Source organism: Amblyraja radiata, chromosome 22, assembly GCF_010909765.2.
Source record: "Amblyraja radiata isolate CabotCenter1 chromosome 22, sAmbRad1.1.pri, whole genome shotgun sequence".
Lineage (NCBI taxonomy): Eukaryota > Metazoa > Chordata > Chondrichthyes > Rajiformes > Rajidae > Amblyraja > Amblyraja radiata.
Genome location: NC_045977.1, coordinates 23,066,728 through 23,091,554, shown reverse-complemented (window position 1 = coordinate 23,091,554; position 24,827 = coordinate 23,066,728). Strand labels below are relative to the sequence as shown.

Sequence of the window (24,827 nt, the reverse complement as noted above, 5' to 3'; positions counted from 1 at the left end):
TTAAAAAAAAGACAACTCCAACTAGCAGCACAATTTTATCTTGTCCAAATCATAGTGCAACAGCTGTGATTAAATATTAGATCTATCACTATATTTACATGGCTATTGACACTATACAGAGTAATCAAAAATTAAAATAAAATGTAATGGCTTTCGTATTGGAAAATGAGGGCTCCAGCTCGTGTCATGCTCCATGGACAAGGAGTTCCTGCAGCAGTCCTTGCTCCACTGTTAGTGGCAGTCGTGCATCCACACACCAGCTTGGCTCAGTTCCCACTTGAACGCTTTCCTGCAATCAAAGTGCAACCAGTGAAACGTGCAGGACTTTCCAACAGGTTCAGCAAAGCTGGGCCATGTGTAAGTCTGAGAGTGGCAGGATATGTTCACAGAGCACCCACACAGCAAGCATGCGATAACCAATGAGTGAATGTGGTATCTGAACCTTCAACCACACACACTGTTCAATCACGAAGATCATGGCTGATCTGATCTTGGCCTCTGTTCCAGTTTGCTCACGTCAATCCTCGATTCAACTATCTTTCAAAGGCCATGTCTTGCTCTTGAATGACTCGCCTTCACAGCAGAGTTACACAGGTTGGATGAGAAATTTCTAATTTCTGTCTTAAATGATAAACATCTGACTGCAGGCTCCTGTGTAGTGGATTCCCCAATGAGGGGGAACATTCACTGAGTCTAGAATCTCATCTAATCTCCTGTCCAACTCTGAGGCACAACCTCATCAACCTTTCTTCACATGACCAACCCTTCATCTCAGCAGTCAATCTAATGACCCTTCCCAACTGTGTTGACAGCTAGTGTATCCCTTAAAAACACCAAAACTGTACAAAGTATTCCAAATGCACTCTTATTAACAGCCTACTCAGGTACGAAAAAAGACAAAGTGCTGGAGTAACTCAGCGGCTCAGGTAACTTCTCTGGAATAGATGTGGGTCTCCAACATTGTTTTTTTGTAACCAGCATCTGCAGTTCCTTGTGTCTGCACCCTCAGCATTAGCAATAATCCCCTACTCTGTCCCCTTTACTGTATATGTAAGCTGGCTTTGTTTTGTGAACAAGGCACACATATCTCCAAAACTCTCGCCATGCAAATCTTTTACTGTCCAGGTGGATTACCTCATGTCTCCACCATGTATTCACCTCCAATTCTTTGCCCACTCAGTCTATAACCTTATGCAGTATGCATCACAACCTGCTTCCCCACCTACATTTACACAATCACATTTCCCTGTCCCTTCAAGTAAAAACAGATCATAAATAGTTGAGGTGTAGAAAAGAACTGTAGAAGCTGGTATATACCAAAGATCTACACAAAATGCTGGAGTAACACAGCGGGTCAGGAAGCATCTTTGAAAACAAAAGATGGGTGGCGTTTAATGATCGGGATCCTTCTCCAGACTGGTGAAGGATCCTGACCCGAAACATTACCCAAAAATAGTGAGGGCTCTGCACTGATTCCTGTGCTCTCCACAGGAGAACATGTTTTGCACTGTGCTCTCCACAGAAGAACATGTTTTGCACTGTGACTGATGCACCAAGAATCAGCCTGTCAAAACCTACATCCCTTGTGACAACAGTGTCCCACCCAAGGATTCGTCTGTGATCCATGACCGACACATTTAACTAGCTCAGCGGTGAACAGGGTGGGACAGAGCCGGGCTCCAAGTATCATTACAGTTTCAATAATGCTCCAAAGCCTCCAGACAGTGGATGACCTGACCAGTCTCAATAGTGACAGGAAAACAAAAAGCTGATAGACACAAACTGCTGGAGTAACTTAGCAAATCAGGCAGCATCTCTGGAGAGAAGGAATGGGTGACGTTTCGGGTCGAGACCCTTCTTCAGACTGATCCAAAACAAAAAGATGTCCTACCTCTGACACATCAACTTAACATGCGCTTTAATTTGGTCAGGAATCCTTCCTTGTTTTCCCCAGGCTCTGCCTCTGGTTTCTCTGCCTGTCTTTCCCCCGTCTCAGTCCTCGCCTGGGCTTCAGTGCCTGTAGGTACAAACAGCGAGCCCAGGGTCAGACGTCACAGGGAAAGAAATTACCGACAAGAGAAACAGTGTATAGTAAAGGATGAAGTGGTGTTAATAGCAGTCAGATCATCTCTGTTCTATCTCTTGGGTCAAACACCCAGGGTAAGCAGCTAAAGTTTCCTTCCCCCTCCCACATTCCTCTCCAAGGGCAAAGAAATCTAACAGTGAGAAATCTAATCAAAACCAGCGGCAAAAGCACTAAGACGACAAAACTAAATAGGAAAGAGTTGTGATGGGAATGCTGACATTTGAGTTACTAATGAGTGGGGAACCACAGAACAATGAGGTCACCGACCTCAGCACAAACAACAAATGATGTTACGTATATTTTTAATTGATGGGAAACATCAACAGCAAAAGGTCCCCAAGTATTGAACGTAAATCACAAACATGCAGATACGACATACATTTAATTAATGGAACTTGCCTTTATTGCATAAAGATTTGAGTAAAAGCGTAAGGTGCCTTTGGTAGGGTCTTAGTAACTCCACACTTAGTATTGTACACAACTTTGGTCTTGCCCATTGAAGGATATTCTTATTACAGTGGGACTGGAGAGGATTCACTAAGCTGGTTTTTGAAGGCTGTCCTACTGTGCCCTCCATAATGTTTGGGACAAAAACCCATCATTTATTTATTTGCCTCTGTACTGCACAATTTGAGATTTGTAATAGAAAAAAAATCACATGTGGTTAAAGTGCACATTGTATAAAAATACACTTTATTAAATTCTGACATTTCTGTTTCACCATGTAGAAATTACAGCAGTGTTTATACATAGTCCGTCCCCCCCGCCTGCTTGAAGTCTGCGATTCATGGACTTCATCAGTTGCTGGGTGTCTTCTCTGGTGATGCTCTGCCAGGCCTGTATTGCAGCCATCTTTAGCTTATGCTTGTTTTGGGGGCTAATCCCCCTCAGTTTTCTCTTCAGCATATAAAAGGCATGCTCAATTGGGTTCAGATCGGGTGATTTGCTTGGCCACTCAAGAATTGACCATTTTTTAACTTTGTTACTTTAGCAGTATGTTTGGGATCATTGTGTTCAAAAGGGAACTGCAGATGCTGGAATATCGAAGGTACACAAAATTGCTGGGGAAACTCAGCGGGTGCAGCAGCATCTATGGAGCGAAGGAAATATGGAGCGAAGGGTCCATATGGAGCTATGGAGCGAAGGGTCTGAAGAAGGGTTTCGGCCAGAAACGTCGCCTATTTCCTTCGCTCCATAGATGCTGCTGCACTCGCTGAGTTTCCCCAGCAATTTTGTGTACCTGTTTGGGATCATTGTCTTGCTGTAGAATGAACCGCCGGCCAATGCGTTTTGAGGCACTTGTTTGAACTGTGGCACTAACGTCAGTGGTTATGAAGTGCTCTGAGCGGCTGATCATGGCGCAAATCAACTCATACCTCGACAAAAACCTGGACCCACTACCGCCACAACAGATCAACGGTGGATGCGATTTCACTGGCTCTCCACTCCGCTCTGGACCACTTGGACAACATAAACTCATATGTCAGGCTGTTATTCATTGATCACAGCTCATTATTTAATACCATCATCCCCTCGAAGCTGGTTACCAAGCTCTCAGATATGGGTCTCTGCGCATCCCTCTGCAATTGGATCCTCGACTTCTTCATTCACAGACCACAGTCTGTCTGTATTGGTGGAAATGTGTCATCCTCGATAACAATCAGCACGGGAGCACCTCAAGGCTGCATGCTCAGCCCCCTGCTGTACACACTATACTCATGACTGCGTAGCCGGACATAGTGCGAACTCCATCATCAAGTTTTCCGACGACACCACTGTTGTGGGACGTATCACTGATGGGGACGAGTCAGAGTATAGAAGTGAGATCAACCAATTGACCAAATGGTGCCAGCACAATAACCTGGCTCTCAACATCAGCAAAACCAAGGAACTGATTGTGGACTTCGGAAGGGGTAGGATGGGATCCCACAGTCCCGTTTATATCAACGGGTCGATGGTGGAAAGGGTCAAGAACTTCTAATTCCTGGCCGTGCATATTTCCGAAAATCTCTCCTGGTCCCAGAACACTGATGCAATCATAAAGAAAGCACATCAGCGCCTCTACTTCCTGAGAGGATTACGGAGAGTCGGTATGCCAAGAATCTTCGCCTCATCTGTCCACAAGATCTTTTTCCAAAACTGTGGTTGCTCTTTTAAGTACTTCTTGGCAAACTGTAACCAGGCCATTCAATTTTTGCAACTAACCAATGGTTAGCATCTTGCAGTGTAGCCTCTGTATTTCTGTTCATGAAGTCTTCTGCGGACAGTGGTCATTGACAAATCCACACCTGACTCCTGAAGAGTGTTTCTGATCCGTCGGACAGGTGTTTGGGGATTTTTCTTTATCATAGAGAGAATTCTTCTGTCATCAGCTGTGGAGGTCTTGCTTGGCCTGCCAGTCCCTTTGCGATTATTAAGCTCACCAGTGCTCTCTTTCTTCTTAATGATGTTCCAAACAGTTGATTTTGGTAAGCCTAAGGTTTGGCTGATGTCTCTAACAGTTTTATTCTTGTTTCTCAGTCTCATAATGGCTTCTTTGACTTTCATTGGCACAACTTTGGTCCTCATGTTGATAAACAGCAATAAAATTTTCCAAAGGTGATGGAAAGACTAAGTGCTGAGAGCTCTCTTATGCCTGCATTAAGAAGGCATTTAAACACACCTGAGCAATTACACACACCTGTGAAGCCATGTGTCCCAAACATTATGGTGCCCTGAAATGGGTGGGATGGGGGGCTTGTATAAATACAGCTGTATTTTCTACATGGCGAAACCAAAATATATAAAAATACCCTTTTAATAAAATCTGATAATGTGCACTTTAACCAAGGTCTTGTGGACAGATGAGACGAAGATTAACTTTTATCAGAGTGATGGCAAGAGCAGAGTATGGAGGAGAGAAGGAACTGCCCAAGATCCAAAGCATATCACCCCCTCTGCGGTGGGGGTGTTATGGCCTGGGCATGTTTGGCTGCTGAAGGTACTGGCTCACTTATCTTCATTGATGATACAACTGCTGACGGTAGTAGCATAATGAATTCTGAAGTGTATAGACACATCCTATCTGCTCAAGTGTTTTTTTCTATTACAAATCTCAAATTGTGGAGTATAGAGGCAAATAAATAAATGATGGGTTTGTCCCAAACATTATGGAGGGCACTGTACGAGGAGAGATGGAGAAGGCCAGACCTCCGTACTCAATGAGACATGTATAATACGCAGAGGCCACACCAGAGTAGCAGGGGGTCACCATTACAGGATAAAGGGCATGCTATTTTGGACAGAGATGTGGAAAACCTCTGTGTGTCGTGAACCTTTGGAATTCTTTATCCTGGAGGCTCAGCCATTGTATTCCAAAGAGAGATGGATATTTTACTGAATACAAGATGAATCAAGGTCTATGGGAACAGAGCAGAAAACTCAGGCAAAAGATCAGCCATGGTCTTGTGGAACGGTCGAGCAGGTTCTGGCCAAATGGCCTCCTCCTGCTCCTATAACTACAGTTTGGGGTTGACACATCCGCAGCCGTAGCTCTGCGCTGTAAACATGTTGCTCACCTGTAGCTGTGTTAACGATTCCATTAACTGTGCCCTCCACCTCTGTCTCCTCCTCCGCATAAGCTGCCATCAGGGAGCTCTGCCTAGACGATAGCCTCCTGCCAAGCAGAGAGAGTACCATTTCAGATCAATACTCATCTTCCACCACAGCACGAAGGAGGTTTACTTCCACACACTGAACTCCTGTTGATGGCCCAACAGTAAGATGCCCACCACTCTACTCCCAGCCACAGGCAGCTGGCCATACTCACTTGGGGATTTTCACCTTGATGTGGATGTAGTGATCTCCGTATCCGTAACTGTTGACCTTTGGGATACCTTTACTAGCGTGTCGAATCCTCTGATCGACCTGAATCCCAGCAGGGATCTGCAGACAGATGGAGTGTAATCAGCTACAGCTAGGGCAGGGTCTGGGCTCACTGCCAGACAGCAGATAAAGCAGAGAGGGGAGGGTGGGATGGGGACGCGAAGGGAAACATCAGACTCTTCCAATGCTAAAACAGACATTCAATTTAAGAGAGGCAGTGAGAGATGCTGGTGTGAACCAGTGCCCATCACACAGGATCAAAAGGATGGTGGTGGTAGAGCGGTTTGATCTCAAGGGGCACTGGTCTCATGATATGACTCAACACATACAGAGAACGGTGCCTGGATGCTGCCGGCTGCAGCCAGCCACACTTACCGTGATGTTGAGGGTCTCGTGCAGCCCCTGAGCTCGGGCAGTGCCTCCGAGAACGGCCTGCGCGATGGATATGTGCAGGTCGGAGTGAATGTCCGCTCCGTCCCGCCGGAAGGTCGAGCTCCTCTGGACCTGAATAACGTAGGGAAAGTGAACCATCCAATATTGAAGGTCCCGCTGCAAGCTCTCACCCCCCCCTCTCCCCTCCAGACCCACTACCTCCAGACTAGCAGCAAGCGCAATGATCCCTAGCAGAAGTGACCATTAGCTTGCAGGCACAAAACTTATATCCCCATACAATTATATAATTGTATAGGAGCCTGAAAACTAATGTCCAGGTACACGAGCAGCTTCTTCCCTACAACCATCAGGCTATTAAACACTACAAACAGGTCCCGGATATAAACTTGGGGACATTATTTTTGACTTTGCACTATTATCGTTTGTTTATTTGTCTGTTATACATATACATTTTTAAAGACATCTTTGTTGTTTTTTTTATGGGTTTTACAGAGTACTATGTTTACATATCTGTTCTGCTGCTGCAAGTAAGAATGTCCGTTCGTTTCAGGACATATGATAATAAAACACTTGATTGTTGACTCTTGGCATTTCGTGCTCCCCCACCACAGTAACCAAGGGGGTTGACATCTTGCTTCTGACTGCACACCTCCAGATGTGGTCTCCAGATGGGAAGTATAAACAGCCACACTCTCCACCTTACAGCAATCAGCCAGACTATTGGTATCTGAAGTGCCCTCCAGTATCGCTTTGTGCGGGAAGCTGGTCTTCTCTCTCAAATTCAATTGATTTTTTTTGAGGAAGTGACGAAGATGATTAATGAGGGTAGGGCATGGACTTTATTAAGGGTCCCACAGTGTAGGCTGCTGCAGAAGATTAAATCACTTGGGATCCAAGACAAGTTGGTAAATTGGATCCAACATTAGCTAGGTCTACGAAGAGAGGGTGTTTCTCTGACAGCAGGTCTGAGCTGTTCCACAGATTAGTGATGGGACCATGGTGATTCCAAGATACATTCATGATTTGGCTCCAGCCATCATTCATGATGAGTTACCCCAGCACTTTGGTCTATCTGCTGTTCTACGAGCTTGGACTTGCTGCCCGAAGTTCCCTTTCACTCCAGCCCTCGAGATCATGTGAAGGCAGATGTGATTCATTTAGCATGCCCAACAGAGACAGTCCTGTTCCTGTGCTGTCCATGTGTTTCACGTTCCAGTCCTCACATGCTGCAGACCAGCTGTGAGGGCGGGTGATGCATGACCGTGACTTACCCTGAAGGTGATGAAGATCTCCTTGCGCCCCACCGGCATGCGTACTGTCTGTCCGTCCTCCACCCCTGCAAGGTGCATACAAGTTAGATCAGGCACAGCGCAGATACAGGCGCCAGAACTGGCAGCCACTGCTCCCAGTAAAGCAGCACCTGGGAGGCCTGTGGCCCAGGTTCAGCAACGGCTCCCTGTAGAATCAGGCCATTAGACCGCAGCAGCAGCATGGGACGTGGGCTGCTCACCAACCTCACCCCCTCTGGCCCGGCTCTCACACAAGCATCATCACAGGATGAATCAGATGAGGTGACGTGGTCTTAAGGGCCGATGCCGATGTTTAGACTATGGATAAACCGTCCTCAATTCCATTACCCTCCCACTCATTGTTCCATACACTGAGGCAGAAGGGAGACCCTAGAGAAGTTTATAAAATTATAAGAGGCACAGAAATGGAAGGCAGTCAGATTCTTTCCCCCTCCCCCTCCCCCCCCAAGGGTGGAAATGTCAATGACTAGAGGGCATAGCTTTGTGGTGAGGGAGGCAAGGTTCAAAGGAGATGCGCTGGTAAAGTTTTTTTTTTTACACTGAGAGGGGAGGGAATGGAGGGATATGGATCACATGCAGGCAGAGGTGATTAGTTTAACTGGGTATCATGTCTGGCACGGACACTGTGGGCTGAAGGGCCTGTTCCTGTGCTGCTCTGAAAGACTGGAATGTGTTTGGACTTCCTCCCCGAGGTTCCTTTCACTGAAGTTCCTGGGAAATGGGATTTGGTTGCTGCCCAAGTCTCACCAGCTGGAACGGGCACCATCACAGTCTTCTTCTGCTTGCTCTGCCCGCTACCTCGGCAAACGATGCAGGGCGTTGTCATGACCGAGCCTTTGCCTCCACAGCGCCGGCATGTGGAACGCATCACAAATGGACCCGTGTTCAGCGTTTCCTGTCACAGCAACACAAACAATCGTGAGAGGCAACTTCTGCACACAGGGAGATGGGAGCTGAGAACAAGCTGCCACAGGAGGCAGTTGAAGCAGGTACTAGAACACTTGATTGATTAAAAGATACAGTATCGAAACAGGCCCTACAGCTCACTTTATCCACGCTGACCGTCGATCATTTGTTCATACTAGGTTTATGTTATCCCACTTTCTCATCCACTCCCTATACACCAGGGGCAATTTTACAGAGGCCAATTAACCTACAAACTCACACATCTTTGGGATGTAGGAGTAAATTGGAGCATCCACGCGGTCACAGGGAGAGTGCGCAAACTCCACACAAACAGCACCCGAGGTCAGAATCGAACCCAGGTCCCTGGCTCGGTGTGGCCAGCGACTCTACCAGCTATTAAAGTCACATGGACAGGTACAAGGCTAGAACAGGTTTAAAGGGACATGGGCCAAATGAGGGTAAATGGGACTAGCTAGGTGGGGCATCATGTTTGCATGGAAGAGTGGGGCCTGTTTCCGTGCTGTGTGACACTCTTGGACAAGGCATGGTACCACAGTGGCCCTGGCAAAACGTGCGCAGCAGCTCCATCAAGCAGGACGAGGAGGATACAACAGTCGTGTGCCCTGGATTTCAATATTACGCGTGCATAGAAAGGTGGGCCGAATGGCCCTGTTTAGTTTGTACGTACCATGCCAGTCCCGTTGCAGTAGTGGCAGTGCTGGACCTTCGTTCCCGGCTCGTTCCCTTTGCCATCACACCGGTGGCACGTGTCGTCCAGGCTCACTGAGATCTCCTTGTTCACTCCCTTTGCAGCTTGTGTGAAGGTCAGCTCCATGATGTACTGAGGGGAGCAGCAATCACAGCACGGCAGTGAGATGAAGCAACATCATCACCGACAGCCAACAAACAGCTTTAAACAACAGTCTCTTCCTTTCAGGGATTGCTAGCTTAAATCAAAATTCACTCCTTTAACATAAAACGATAATTTGTTGACTATTTATTTGATGGTGTCCCCTTAAATAGTGATAAATCAGAGAGGTTTCTGAGAGAACTGGACCCAAACCTTTCTCAGTCAACTGAAGAGATTGAAGAAGTGAATCACAAACAGGTTCCTCTGCACACGGAGGCCTGAAGGTGGTCGTTACTGGCACTCTGTTGGCAGCGGTTTATCGGTGAACCAAGATACAGTGAGAAGCTTTTGTTTGCATGCTAGCCAATTAAATCAGATCACACTAAACATGAGTACAATCAAGCCATGCAAAGTACAACAGGTGGTGGCAAAGAGAAAAATACCAGAATGCAGAATATATTGTTTGGTACAGCATTGTAGCCCAATGTCTGCAATGAGGTATGTTGGAAAATGGGAGGGCCATTCAGAAGTCTGATAAGAACAGGGTTAAGGATATTCCTGAATCTGGTGGTGTACTTTCAAGCTTCTGTGTGTTCTGCCCAATGGATGCGAGGAGAAGTGGGAATGACCAGGAAGGTCATTGATTATACTGTTTGCTATCCAGAGGCAACGTGAAATGTAGATGGAGTCGATGGTGGGGATTCTGGTCTGTGTGATGAACTGGGCTACATCCACAACTCCCTGCAACTTCTTGTGGTTTTGGGCACAGCTGTTCGCAAACCCAAGCAATGAATCAACCAGATTTCCATAAAATAGGAAATGGCTCAGATCTTGGGAGTCAGTGCAGTGTTCTCAGCTGTCACCAGCTCCTGAGGGGGTGGAACAGTCTCTGATGTGGTAAACCGAAGTCTTCTAAAACATCGTACAAAGTTCCCAAAATTGTGGACATTTTGTAGAAATCTCATGTCCCAAGTGGCAGCCGCTCAATCTGCAGAGCAAACACATGCCTAAGGTGCTCGGTGTGAATGAAATGACCCAAACAGCCTTGGAATAGAGGGATAGACATTAGGTGCTGGAGTAACTCAGCGGGTCAGGCAGCATCTCTGGAGAAAAAGGAGGGGTGATGTTTCAGGTTGGGACCCTTGTTCAGATTGGCAGAAACGTCACCCATCCTTTTCTTCCAGAAATGCTGCCCGACCCATTGAGTTATTCCAGCACTTTTGAGTTTATCATTGGTAAGAAACAGCATCTGTTCTTTGTTTCTACTGGAATGGAGGGAGACTTTCCTCAAGGAACTGCGGATGCTCTGTACAGTAGGTGGCTGGTTCTGAATATAATCTGGGAGTATCTGCATGTTCACGAACAATCCCCTCAGGAGCCTCTGACCCCAACAGTATCTTGGAGGGGGAACAGAGGAGGTTGTGAGGGTGTGGAACTGTACCCCCTGTAGTACCAGCTCTGTATAACCGGGCAGTCAGTACACTCACCTCATGTGGTTGGTCAAACATGCTGTTGAAATCCGTGAACCGAGACCCAGAGAACTCCCCAAAGATGCGGCGGAACAGTTCCTCTGGATCGACGGAGGGCCCCGCCTGCCAGTACTGCTGGCCTCGCGCCGTGCCGGCATCGAAGCCCGCCGCCCCGTACGTGTCATACTGCTTCCTCTTCACCTCGTCGCTCAACACCTACCAACAACAGTGGCATTAGCTTGAGCCTTAAACCTGGCAAAGAACAAACTGTGGCCAGTGCCTGGCAATGAAAACAGCCTTGGGTACTGCCCAGCACAGTTTAGCTTAGAGATGCAGCGTGAAACCAGGCCCGACAGCCCACCCACTGCCTAAGACCCCCGTTTGATCAAGACCTTGGGTGTTGTCTGTGTGGAGTTTGCACATTCTCCCTGTGACAGTGAGGATTTTCTCCCACATCCCAAAGACATACTGGTTTGTAGATCAATTGGACTCTCTAGTGTGCAGGAAGTGGATGAGAAAGGGGGGTAATATAAAACTAGTGTGAATGGGCGGTCGATGGTCAGCGTGGACTTGCTGGGCTGAAGGGCCTGTACCCTGCTGTCAATCTATCAAAAATTATGGACGCTGGAATCTCGAGTAAAACAAAGTGCTGGAGGAACTCAGCAAGTCAGGCAACATCTGGTGAAGGGGTGAACAGACAATGTTTTGGGTCAGTTCCCTTCTTCAGACTGATTGTGGAAGGGGGGAGGAAGCTGGAACAGAGAAGGGGGCGGGTCCATGCCTCGCAAATGACAGGTGGATACAGGCAAGGAGGGGGTGATTGGCAAATGGGTGGACAAGGGCTCAAGATGAAAAGGGGACAAAAGGTTGTCAGATAAGGCGTAAAGAGGAGTGAAATTTAAAACAAAACGGAGGGATAGTGGTGGAAGGGGACGGGGGGGGGGGGGGAGGAAATGAACACCCGCGACACCCACAGCCATTAGGAAATTGACATCTCGGACACTTCCACTGTGCTGCCTCTGATGGAAACACAGGGCATTTGTTGCTTTTAGGGGCCATTCAACCCATTGCACTGTACTGATCCAGCAGAAAACTCTCACCCTCGCTCTGTCCAACACACAATGCTGTCTGGCCCAGCCTATACCACATTGTAGGACTGGGGCAGCACCAGAGGATACAGATCCTTGATCACAGATCTCTCAATGACTGCAGTGTCCACACAACCCTTTCCCGCTGCCCCAGGAAGTCCAGTGGGATTGTTGCCAACCAATGCTCCCACCGGCCATTATCAGAGCAGATCCAGTACCTCATAAGCTTCTGCCAGCTGGGAAAATTTCTCCTTTGCCTTTGGGTCGTCCTTGTTTGTGTCTGGGTGGTACTTCTTTGCAAGCTGTGGAGCAACAGAAACGGTTGAACTGCGATATCACATGGAGACCAACCTCTCTCCCGAAGGCTTCACTGGCACATACTCTGTATCCCAAAGTGGATGTCAGCAAGCTTCCCATTCTAATCAGTTTTGATTTATTTTGTTTCAGTGTTCCAAATACAATGATGATTAATTCAGACTATATTTTTAAAAACACATTTATGAAAAGACAGTTAAATTTGACTCGACAGCAGCCATTCCCACTGCCTCTTGTAGTGTCACAGATCCAGTCAAACTTTAGTCCACTGTCTAAAACATCAGAGGGAGTAGGTAAGTCCCATGAGGTGTGTTCAGTCACCTGCCTATGCCACACTACATTCAGTTACCAGCCTATGCCACACTATTCAGTCACCAGCCTATGCCACATTGTGGGATTGGAGCAGCACCAGAGGATACAAAGCCTTGATCACAGATTAGAGTAACGGTGAGGCGAGTCTGTGATCCCACTATCAGGGCCTACTGCGGCACTATGCAGATATGGCCATATTTTGAGGCTCGGTCTCGCAACACCTTCCAATTGAATACTCCAATTGTATGTAACACCCCCATCTCCCATTCCCGTGAACCCCCTCCTACCGCAGTGCGTACCTATTTTTCCCACCATCCTGCCCCCTTCCCCTCCCCACTGTCCCTTTCCACCTATATCCGTCCGGCTTTACATTTTACTTCTCTGCTTAGCTGACACCCTTTTTCATCTCTGGCCTTTATCCACCCATCTGCCAATCAAACTCACCCCTCACTTGTCAGGCTTTGGCCTACCCCGACCTCTCTTCCCGCTCCCTCCCCTCTCCACCACAATCAGGCTAAAGGGTCCCAACCCAAAATACCATCCCCTCAAGAGATGCTGCCTGACCTGCTGAGTTACTCCAGCACTTTGTGTTTTACCTTTCCATAGTGGATCCTGCTAACCCCTCTGTTCATAATTCCTATGCAGACATTTAGAGTCAGATAGTTGTGCAGCAAGGAATCAGGCCCCTCGCCCCAACTCGTCCATTCTGACCAAGGTGCAAAATATCCCTTGCTTCAAGCAGGCCCACATCTCTCCCATCCCTGTACCTGTCCAAGTGTCTATTAAATATCATTACCGTCCCTGTCTCTACTATTTCCTCTGGCAGTTTGTTCCATATACTTGGTCACATAAAATTGTGCATTGGCAAAACCAGGCCCTCCAGAAGAGCAGGTGAGATCAAGGGGATAGATTTCTGTCACATGGTTTTTGTTTCTGCCATCAGATGATCAGATGGGTTAGGTGAGAGATGCTGCCTGATATCAGAAAGGTTGGTCGGTTCGCTGGTTATCTGACAGAACGGCTACAGAATGGGAAAATTAAAACTGGTTAAAGCAACCTCCTCCTCCATACCTGATAATAGGCTTTTTTAATCTCCCGCTGCGTCGATTTGCGTGAGATCCCTAATACCTCATAATAATCAGTCTTGGCCAAACCAGTGGTGGTATGAAATCCAGCCACACCTACTGGATAAGGAGCAGAGCCTGGAAAAGCAGGGAGAGGGGTGGGGGAGAGATGAAAAGCAACAGTTAGTAACAACATTTAGTTATCGCTATGGGAATTATAACAAGTGGATCGTTTGCCCAGAGGAAGGGCACCAAAGAGTCACCGTTCTGATTCCCGGGGGTAGTGAATCTGTATTCATACTGAGACTGGAATGCAGCTTCCAATCTCTGGGTGGTATAGTGGCGCTGCGAGTAGAGCCGCTGCCTCACAGCACCAGAGACCCGGGTCGACCCTGACCTCGGGTGCTGTCCGTGTGTGCAGTTTGCACGTTCTCCATGTCACTGCATGGGCTTCCTCCGAATTATCAGGTTTCCTCCCACATACCAAAGACGTGCAGGTTTGTAGGTTAATTGGCCTTTGTAAACTGCCTCTAGTGTATAGGGAGTGGATGAGAAAGTGGGATGACATAAAACTAGTGTGAAAGGGTAATTCTCAGGCTCAGTCTGAGAAAGTGTCTCGACCAGAAACATCACCTATTCCTTTTCTCCAAAGATGCTGCCAACCTGCTGTTGCTCCAACATTTTGTGTCTATGAACGGGTGATTAAAAAATGATGGTTGGTACGGAGGGTTGGCAGTGGGCCGAAGGTCCTGTTTCGATGCTGTATCTTTCAATCAATCAAAGTTCTCAAGAATGAGATGATCTAAATGAATTAGAATGGGCTCGACAGACTCATACTCTGAGCAGAACTAATTTGTGTTTGTGGTACAGTGTCAGTCAGTCTGGTGACACTCCCTGAAGCGACGTGGGACATTTTGCCATATGAAAGGAGCTGTATAAATGGAAATAATTATTTGTTTTAAATAAAACAATTGACAAAGAAACTGGATCAGACAGGATACTTTTCTCTGTACTTTACATATAACTTTTAACTCCATCTGTCCATTGTGAATGTGTGATTTCTTTCCCTGCTCAAATTCCCTTAATGCATGTACAGAAAATGAGAACATCCCCTCTTGTCTGTTCTGGTCAACAAGATCATGGCTGGCTACCATTAAGTTCCACTCCATTTTCTCTCCCATCCCAAAACCATCACTTCCTCTGTGATCTAAAAAATTCTCTCTGCCTTGAATAAACTTAGACTCAGCATCCACAGTTCTCCAGGGTAAAGAATTGTAAACATTTACAACCCTCAGAATAAATTTCTCCTTATCTTTACCCTGAGATTATGCCCTTGGTTCTCGACTCCACCAAGGCAAACATCCCACAAGGCTGACGGATTTGCAAATATCTTCAGCCAGAAATACGAGGCAGACAATGTGGTTCTACTTCTTCTGAGAACCTCATTGCCACAGAGGATTGCCTGCAGCTAATTCAATTCACTCCACATATCAAGAAACATGTGAGAACACAAGAAGCAATTTGACCAGACAAGATCCTAAATCTGGTACAGGGGACTGAAAACCACCATCTGCAAACCTTGCTACTCGCCAAGTGGTGAAGCAACAGCAGTCACCAACCTTCCAATGTAGAATGTTGCTTAGATAGCTCTTATTCAGTAAGACAAGAGAGGATAAATCCAGCTGGGTTAATTATTGACGTACCAGAAGGAAAAAAAGCAATTTTGTGCAATAAAGGACACAGAGTGCTGGAATAATTTAGCACATTACTCTAGCACTTCGTGTCCTTTTTGGTATTAATCAGCATCTGCAGTTCTTTGTTTCTATATTTTTGTACAAGGACACAGATCTCAAAAGAATACGTTTCTAATCTTCCTACTTCTCATTTCTTGTTATCACACGCCACCTCCCATTTATACCAGGAGGGAAATTGTCAAGTTTCAGGCTTTATCCCGGCCCCACCTCCCTTCCTGCTTTCTTCCCCCTACAAGCATCTGCAATTCCTTGTTCCGCGCAAAGTGACAGATGTTGCGCACGTTATATGACTATGAGAAGTGGTGGTGAACATTTAGATTCGCGGGACTTCGTGAGTCCAGCCCTCTCCTCCCACCCAAAGGATCTGCCGACTCCAAGCCCCCGGGTGGGGATCAGGAGGTGGGGACAACGGAGGGGTCACATCAACCTCTCCCGCCCGGGAGGGCTAAGCATCCCCTCGGGCCCGTGTCCTGTGATGTCCGGGGCAGCGGCCTCTCGTGTCCCGGCGTCCGCCACCGGCCCCCTCCTTACCGGGCAGCCTGAGCCGCAGCTCCAGCCCGGGCCTCAGGCCTAGCCCGCCGGTCGACAGCAGTCCACGACCCTTCACCAAGGTGGTTGCTAGCCCCCGGGAGCCGAGGATGGGCCAGGTCCCGGCGTCCAGCAGCGATGAGCCGGCCGCCGAGCCCCAGGTCACCGACACCAAACGCGCCCAGCACCTTGCCGCCGCCATCTTGGCGCGCCTGCGCACATGGGCGGCCACCAGCACCGTCGCATACTGCGCCTGCGCAATTAGACTCTCCGTTGCCTAGCAGCTTCGGTGATGGCAAACCCATGCCCTTACCTGAGGGTCATGCTGCCTGTCCCTCCTTCACTTCATCCCTCACTCCAGTCCCTACACCCTCACTCCATCCCGGTCCCCTTAACTGCATCCCTGTACCCCTTCTCCCTCACTCCATCCTGCCCCCTCACTCTTCTTCTTCCTCTTCTTCTTCTTTGGAGTTTTACGGCAGCCGGCATCCACAATGTTGCATTGCTGCCACCTTCTGGCTTCACTCCACAGTCCTCATGTCTTTACATTATATCCTTTTTATAAGGCCAGAGGCCCTCAAGAAATTAAACAACACCTTTACTCCTTTTCCTTCCCCTCCATACTCTAGAATGTTCTTTTCTGATATATCTGTCATTCCAATTTTCTTCATTTCACTGATCAAAACTCTTCTTTCTGTTTCATATCTTCTACATGCAACTAGAGCATGCTGAACTGTTTCCGGCTGATGGCATTCCTCACACAGCCCAGTAGGGTGTTTTCCCAACATTTTTAATGTGCTGTTCAGGTGAGTGTGTCCTATCCTCAATCTTGCTAATACTACCTGTTCTCTCCTGTTCCCCCCTCTTCTTGCTGTAATGCCCACTCTATTTTGTAGCGAATAGAGGTGTCTCCCCTTTGTCTCCTGTTCCCAGTATTGTTGCCATTCCTGATTTATTTTCTTCCACACAATGTGTTTTCCTTCAGATTTGGATAATTGTAAGTTTACCTCTATGTTCTCTTTTTTAAAGGCCTCTTTTGCTAATTTATCCACTTTTTCATTTCCTAGCACACCAATGTGTGCTGGGACCCACAACAAAGTCACGTCACTGCCCTTCCTTGTTACTTGGCTTAATAGTAGTAGAATTTCATACACTAGGTCAGGCCGCCTATGGGATGCACCAGACCCAATACTCTGGATTGCAGACAATGAGTCGCTACATATTAATACTTTGCATGGTTGCACCTGTTCTATCCACCGAACTGCCATCAAAATAGCGTACAGTTCCACTGTATACACTGCCAAATAGTTATTTGTTCTTTTGCAAATCTCAACATTCATCCCTTGCACTACCACAGCTGCCCTGTTGTTTCAGCTACTGGGTCCTTTGATCCATCTGTGAAGATTAAGAGGTGTTCCCTGTATCTATTATATATATGGTTATGGTATTCTGTTTTTAAGTCCGAATTTTTTCCCCTCCTTTTTGCCTCCCATATCTCCAGATCAACTTTTGGGATGTTCAGTAACCATATTGGGACAGATGGCCACAATACTGCAGGGCAGAACTCTTTGTCCTCTACTTCCATGTCCCTTGCCACACCTCCTCCAACCCAGCCGAAGCTTCCAGACTGAGCCACCCCTCTCTCCCAGCACTCCTGTACTACCTGTTTTGTTGGGTGGTTCTCTCCATGACCCTTAAGGCTTAGTCAGTAATTAGCCATTAGTTGTCTGCGGCGCAGTCTCAACGGCATCTCCCCAGTTTCCACCTGTAGTGCACATACAGGTGACGTCCGCACACCTCCTATACAGATTCTTAGAGCTTCCGCTTGGACTTTGTCCAACTCGGACAACACTGACTTAGATGCTGATCCATAAGCTATACTGCCATACTCTAGTCTGGATCTGATCAGTGATACATAGATATGTTTAAGAGATAATATATCTGCTCCCCACTCTAAACCTGCTAAGCATCTCATTACATTGATGGCTTTTTTGCATTTTCCAATTATTTTTGTAATGTGGACCCTCCATGTTAATCTGGAGTCAAAATGGACTCCCAGGAAACGGAAATCTTTTACTCTTTCCAAATTGTTGCCGTATAGTTTTAACTGGACATCCTCTTTAATTTCCTTCCTTGTGAAAACCATTGTCTTTGTCTTCTCTATAGAGAATTTAAAACCCCATTTCACTCCCCACTCTTCCACCTGGGCTATCCCTTGCTGCATTTTTCCCACGATAAAATCTATATTCTTCCCCTTTCTCCATAGGCTGCCATCATCTGCAAAGAGCGATCGCCCCATCTCTGGTTGAATGTTTGCAAATATATCATTGATCATGATTGAGAATAGGATCGGGCTTATCGCACTTCCTTGGGGAGTTCCATTCTCGACTACACATTTACTAGAGATGTCTGACCCTATTTTAACTTGGATACTTCTACCGTTAAGAAAATCCATTATCCAGTTAAAAATATTTCCTCCTACTCCCATTAAATGCAGCTTTATTAGAAGACCTTCTCTCCACAACATATCATAAGCCTTCTCTACATCAAAAAATACAGTAACTACAGATTCTTTTTTAACTTGTGCTTTCCTTATATCATCTTCCAAGCACAGAACTGGATCATTAGTACCTCTCCGTTTTCTAAAGCCACTCTGATAATTAGCCACTATACCGTTTTCTTCCATTAGATGCATTAATCTTTCATTTACCATTCTTTCCATCAGTTTACACATGTGTGCTGTTAAAGCTATAGGTCTATAATTTACTGGATTACTTGCATCTTTCCCTGGTTTCCTAATAGGCACAATGATTGCTTCCTTCCACCTCTCCGGTATTTGCCCTTCTTCCCACACCTTGTTATATAGTGCAAGTATCTTTTGGAGTCCCTCCTCACTTAGATGCTTTATCATTATGTAGCAAATATCATCCTTCCCTGGGGCTGAGTTCTTACACTTGGCCAGAGCTCTCTTTAGCTCCCCCAAATTAAATGGAATATTGTACTTGTCCTCTGTGATAACTTTCCTTTGTAAGGCCTCAACATTTTCCTCTCTTGTTCTTTCCCTACCTCTTCTTCCTTCATCTGATAAGTTGTGGGAGCTGTGAACCCTACTAAAAGTGTTAACCATTAGTTCTGCTTTGTCTTTATTTGAGACTACAGTTTGATCTCCATTTGTTAGGATAGGATAACTCCACTCCCTTTTATCACCTTCCATTTTTTTAATCATCCCCCATATCTCCCCTGCCTGTGTTGTGTTTCCAATTGAATCACAATACTTCCTCCAATATGCTCTTTTTGTTTGTCTTATAGTCCTCCTTACAATTGCCTGAGCCTGTTTGTAATTAATCATGTGTTGGTAGTTATGAGTTCTTTTTAATAATCTGAATGCTCTGTTTCTATTCACCACTGCCTCTTTACATTTATTGTCCCACCATGGCACAGCTTTCCTTTTTGATCTTCCTTTACTTTTAGGTATGGAAACTAATGCTGCTCTTTTGATACCTTCTGACAATTTATTCTCAAAGTTTTCTATATCTGTCTCTTCTTGTATCGGTTTTACATATCTATCACTTTCCTCCTTAAATTTCTCCCAATTAGCCTTTCCAAACACCCATCGTCCACTTCTGTTTTCTTTACTCATAGTTAAAGTAATATTTATTTTGCATAGCACAGGATGATGATCACTTCCTATGGTACCCTTTTCATATACTTCCCAGTTACATTTAGCAGCAATCCTATTAGAAACAAGTGTAAGGTCCAACACAGACTCCTTCCCTGTCCTAACATCTACCCTGGTCTTCTTTCCATCATTTAGACATACTAGATTACCATCATTTAATAATTCCTCAATTACCTGTCCATTATTATCTGACTTTCCGCTGCCCCATAATGTATTATGTGCGTTAAAGTCCCCACACCAAATAACATTAGATCTGCTCTGGCCTTCTACTTCCTGTAACTTATTGACCTCTAATCGCTTACATGGATTATAGTAATTTATTACCACGATTTTCCTCCTCTCAGACCACACTTCTATTACCACATATTCCTGTTCCTGCCCAATTCCTAATACCTTGTATGGTATCCCTTTTTTAATGAAAGTGGCACAACCCCCCCCCTCCCCCATTTCCCCTATCACATCTCACTGCAACATAATCATATAGAACAAAATCTAAACTTGGTTTCAACCAGGTTTCCTGGATACATACGACATCTGGTTTTTCCTTCCTACTGTCTATGAATTGCTTAAAGTCTTGCCCATTGGCTAACAAGCTTCTTGCATTCCATTGTAGGATTAACATTAATATTATTAACCCACACATGTTGACTCTTGGCTCGCCTGGATACTGAGACCATCATGTATTTCCTCCCACTTCAATCCTGCCATGCCCAAGTGGTGGACTGCAGCCTTTACAATGATTTGGATCCTTTCTGTTTTGGATTTTACTTCTGCTGTCGCATTTATTACTCCTGCTATAAATATAACCAGGTTTTTCTTTTCTTTCCATATACTCTTTTCTTTTTCTTTTATTGTTTCCATTATGCCCATATCTTGCTCCCTCCTGATCCTTCTTTCATTCATCTGTTTTGTAGGGTCAGCCTTTTTTGCTGCCTCTGCATAGGAGACCTTTTCCTTCACTCTTATGTTTTGTACTTCAGCTTCACGTTTCATCACCTCACAGCCCCAGTAAGCCACACTATGCTCTCCTCCACAATTACAGCACTTTGGTCTGACCCCCTCTCCACACTGACCATATTCATGGTCCCCACTACACCTTGCACATTTCCTCGCCCCCTTGCACATTTTAGCTATATGCCCAAATTTCTGACATTTGAAGCACCTCATTGGTTTGGGTATGTACTCTCTTACACTATATCGCATGAATCCAAAATGGACCACTTTTGGAAGGGATTCTGTCTTGAATTCAAGCAGGACTGACTCAGTTTCCTCTTTCTTTGCTCCTTTGGTCATTCTTTTGGCATTCATAATTAATTCACATTTCTTTCTGAGTTCCTGAACCAGTTCACTCATATTGACTTTGAGAGGGATTCCATAGATAACCCCTTTACACCCTGCCCTCCTCCGTTCTCCCACTCTCACTACTTTGATTATTTTGATTTTGTCAATCTTGTTCATTTTCATTGCCTTTTCAACTTGAGCCTCACTGTTGCACCCTATTAGCATGTTTCCATCTTCCAGCACTCTTGCATACTTTACTTCCCCAACCTGGGCTCTGATTATTTTTGTCAGCTTCATTGGCTCTATCTTCTTTACTCCTCCTTCTCCTTCAAACCTCACCACTACATTTAACGAAATTTCCTTTTCTGGTTCCTTTTCTGGTTCCTTGTCTTCACTCTCCGATCCACCAATATTGCTTTTCCTTCTTTTACGGCTGCTCTTCCTGGGACTACCCCGTGTTCCCACGGTTTCCCATTCCTTCTCAACATTTCCTTCATTATCCTCTCCTCCACTGGCCTCCATACCACTAGACCCACTCTCTCCTGTCATTTTGTAACAGCAGGGAATATTGCCAGAGCACCGTTTACCGGACCTATACAGGCCGTCGGCCGATACCCCAATACAATATTTCCCTACTATTAGTGTCTCCTCTCTCTCTCTCCCAACCTCCGGACCGGCGCGGTCCCTCCCTGCAGCTGCACTCAATCGACAGCCAAACTCCGTGAGCGGCGTTCAACCCGCTCCTCAATCAACCTGCAATCCACTGCAGCCTGGCAGGATTTGTCGCCTCCGCCCCCTCACTCTATTCCTGCCACACTCATTATATCCCTGCCTCTCTAACTCCCCTCCTGTCCCCCCTCTCTCCATCCCTGCCTCTCTAACGCCGCCCCTGTCCCCCCTCTCTCCATCCTTGTCCTCCCCTCTCCATTCCTGTCCCCCTCTCTCCATCCCTGTTCCCCTCTCTCCATCACACAACCCCACCCCACTCACTCCATTTAATCCTCCCTTCCGGCATCAGGCAGTGCCCAATACCCTCCATCCAATATTTGGTCCTTTATTTACAAATAACAATGTGCAGGAATTCTAGACCAAAGTCCACCCCAATCCTGGAGTCACAAGAGAGAGTAGGTGCTGGAATTCTGAGTCAAGATTGTCCTAGAATATGTTTGGTCAGCTTCACTGTAGTATATGTTTACCATAAGATGTCTGAAATTAGAGGGCATAGATTTAAGGTAAAAAGAAAAAGGTTAAAAAGAAAGAAGAATCCGTTTTTTTTCCACAGTGTCTGGAGTGAGCTGTCAGAGGAGGTGGGAACTGTAAAAACAGTTAAGCACTAGAGGTTGGGTTAATGTATGCCTCTAATTAAAAAAGTCTGTGAGTTAAGGCTGTAACTGCAGACCAGTGAGCCTTACATCAGTGATGGATATGTTATTGAATAGATTTGGGTTTATTATTGTCACGTGCAACGAGGTACTGTGAAAGGCTTTATTTTGCAGGTGACTCAATGCATGCATTTGGAGAGGCAGCAGCATGGTTTTGTGCGTGCGAAATTGTGTAACATCAACTCGAGTTTTCAAAAGGTGACCAAGAAGTGAAATAAAAAAAACAAAAAACTACGCAAGCATTCAGCAGATCAGGAACTGGAACATAAATGGTTTCTTGTGCCACAGGTGCTGAGAGTTTCCAGTATTTTTCTATTTCATATTTCCAGTTTTGCTGATTTTCAACCAAAATTGAAAGGTATATGATATATTGTTATCACGCATACCAAGATACGGTAAAAAAAAAAGGTAGGCACAGAATGCTGGAGTAACTCAGTGGGTCATGGTTTCGGGTCCAGGCCCTTCTTCAGGTCTCGACCCGAAACGTCACCCATTCCTTCTCTCCAGAGATGCTGCCTGACCCGTTGAGTTACTCCAGCATGTATACCTTCTACCTTTGTGTCTACCTTCGATTTAAACCAGCATCTGCAGTTCTTTCCCACAGTAAAAAAACATTGTTTTGCATGTTATTCAGTCAAATCATATTATACATGAGTACAATCAAACTAAGCATGTATATAGTAGGTTATGCAAAAGGGAAAGGAAACAAGTGCAGAATACAGCGTTTCTGCTACAGAGACAGTGCAAATATAAAAAAGTGCAAGATTGGAAGATTTGGAATTCATTGCTATCAGGCGAGTGCTCTGTTGAAGTGTATGATAACAGTGGGGAAAAGCTCTTCTTGAGTCTAGTGGTACATTGTTTCAAGCTTTTGTATCTTCTGCCTGATGAGAGAGTGGAGAAGAGGGAATGACCAAGGTGTGAGTGGTCTTCAATTATGTTGCTGTTTTCCTGAGGCAGTGAGAAATATGGATGGAGTTGATGGGTATAATGTAGACAAAATGTGGCAATGTCTTTGGTTGCAAAATATAGAATAAGAAACTATTCTTTGAAATACTCAGCAGGTCAGGTAGTTCCAGATCTAAAACACGAGGAGAAATGAATCAGCAGGGGGCAAGAAAAGGAACGATCTTACAACAGAGGAACTCTCCTCGTACACTGACTGACAATTATCTCACAACTACATCACCAGCAAGTGCATTATCTGCCCAATGTGAGGGAGCTTGTTGTGAGCAATTTGGCTGCAGAGTTCCTGTGTTATAAGAAGATAGTGCAAATTGAATTGAGGGACAGCGTGGAAACAGGCCCTTCAGCCCACTGTGTCCACGCCGACCACCCGTTCACTTTCTCATCGACTCCCAACATACTAGGGACAATTTCCAGAGGGCCAATTATCCTACAAACCTGCATATCTTTGTGATGTGGGGAGGACATTTTTGGGATGTGTGGGGAGCACCCGGAGGAAACTCCACACAGACAGCAGACAAAGTCAGATTCAAACCCATGTCTCTGATGCTGTTTGGCAGTGGCTCTACCTGCTGCACCGCTGTGTCTCTTTCCACTCGGTACTTAAAGTGATCGAGCCTTACAGCATGGAAACAGGTCATTCGGCCCAACTTGCCCGAGATCCCTGTATGTTTTATTTGTTTGAGTAGGAAGGAACTGCTGATGCTAGTTTAAACCAAAGATAGACACAAAAAGCTGGGGTAACTCTGTGGGTCAGGCCACATCTCTGGAGAAAAGGAATAGGTGATGTTTCGGGTCGAAACCCTTCTTCAGTCATTTATTTATTTATTTGTCTATTTGAATATATAATGAGTAATAGAGTAATATGTTTACATATCTATGTTTACATGTTTACATATCCTGCAACCGCAGGAGATGCAACACCTGTCCCCATACCTCCCCCCTCGACTCCGTCCAAGGACCCCGACAGTCTTTTCAGGTGAGGCAGAGGTTCACTTTTACCTCCTCCAACCTCATCTACTGTATCTGCTGTTCCAGGTGTGGACTTTTGTATATCGGCGAGATCCTACACATGTTTACATATCTGTTGTGCTCCTACAAGTAAGAATTTCATTGTTTTGGTACATATGACAAATTGACAATAAAACACTTGGCAATCAATTTCAGATTTCTAGCATCTGCAGCATTGAGGTTAAGATTTAATATTCAGTCAATCCGCCTGAAACCCCGCCTATTCCATTTTGGACCAAGCATGTTTAAGAAGGAACTGCAGATGCTGGAAAATCGAAGGTAGACAAAAATGCTGGAGAAACTCAGCGGGTGAGGCAGCATCTATGGACGAAGGAAATAAGCAACGTTTCGGGTCGAAATCCTTCTTCAGACCAAAGATCCTCGAAAATCTTTGCTTCAGACCAGGCCTGCTCCACTCTGCACGTGACGTTCCCCAAACCACACCCACATGACATCATTGGCCTGCCCACTGCCGTCCGTCATTCAAACATCCACGCCCACTCCAGTGATTGACAGGCGTGGCTGACGGCGCCGTCGTACGCACGCAACTCGCAGGCCGTCCTAGTCGC

At 45.9% G+C, this 24,827-nt stretch overlaps 1 protein-coding gene across 3 annotated transcripts; it reads right to left on the bottom strand.

Moving 5' to 3' along the window:
• Positions 1-21: 21 nt before the first annotated feature.
• dnaja3 (DnaJ heat shock protein family (Hsp40) member A3) lies at positions 22-16,164 on the bottom strand. 3 transcript variants are annotated; one of them, XM_033040670.1, is made up of 12 exons: positions 15,943-16,164; positions 13,665-13,795; positions 12,185-12,268; positions 10,897-11,094; positions 9,248-9,400; positions 8,401-8,548; positions 7,615-7,679; positions 6,326-6,454; positions 5,895-6,010; positions 5,644-5,741; positions 1,892-2,017; positions 22-289 (listed from the first exon to the last, which is right to left on the bottom strand). In XM_033040670.1, exons 1-11 carry the CDS (start codon positions 16,139-16,141, stop codon positions 1,902-1,904), a joined length of 1,437 nt encoding a protein of 478 aa, XP_032896561.1. In that variant the 5' UTR covers positions 16,142-16,164; the 3' UTR covers positions 22-289; positions 1,892-1,901. The 3 variants fall into 3 exon arrangements, with proteins under 3 accessions (XP_032896561.1, XP_032896562.1, XP_032896563.1); XM_033040671.1 differs by having other exon boundaries at positions 13,665-13,777; XM_033040672.1 differs by lacking the exon at positions 1,892-2,017.
• Between the last annotated feature and the right edge of the window lie 8,663 nt (positions 16,165-24,827).

Coding starts and splice junctions, on each gene's coding strand:
- dnaja3 (XM_033040670.1), bottom strand. CDS start 16,141: ATGGCGGCGGCAAGGTGCTGGGCGCGTTTGGTGTCGGTGACCTGGGGC. Junction 9,401..10,896: donor TGTTTGACCAACCACATGAG/GTGAGTGTACTG, acceptor TGCTCCCCTCAG/TACATCATGGAGCTGACCTT. Junction 2,018..5,643: donor AATCGTTAACACAGCTACAG/GTGAGCAACATG, acceptor TTGTACCTACAG/GCACTGAAGCCCAGGCGAGG.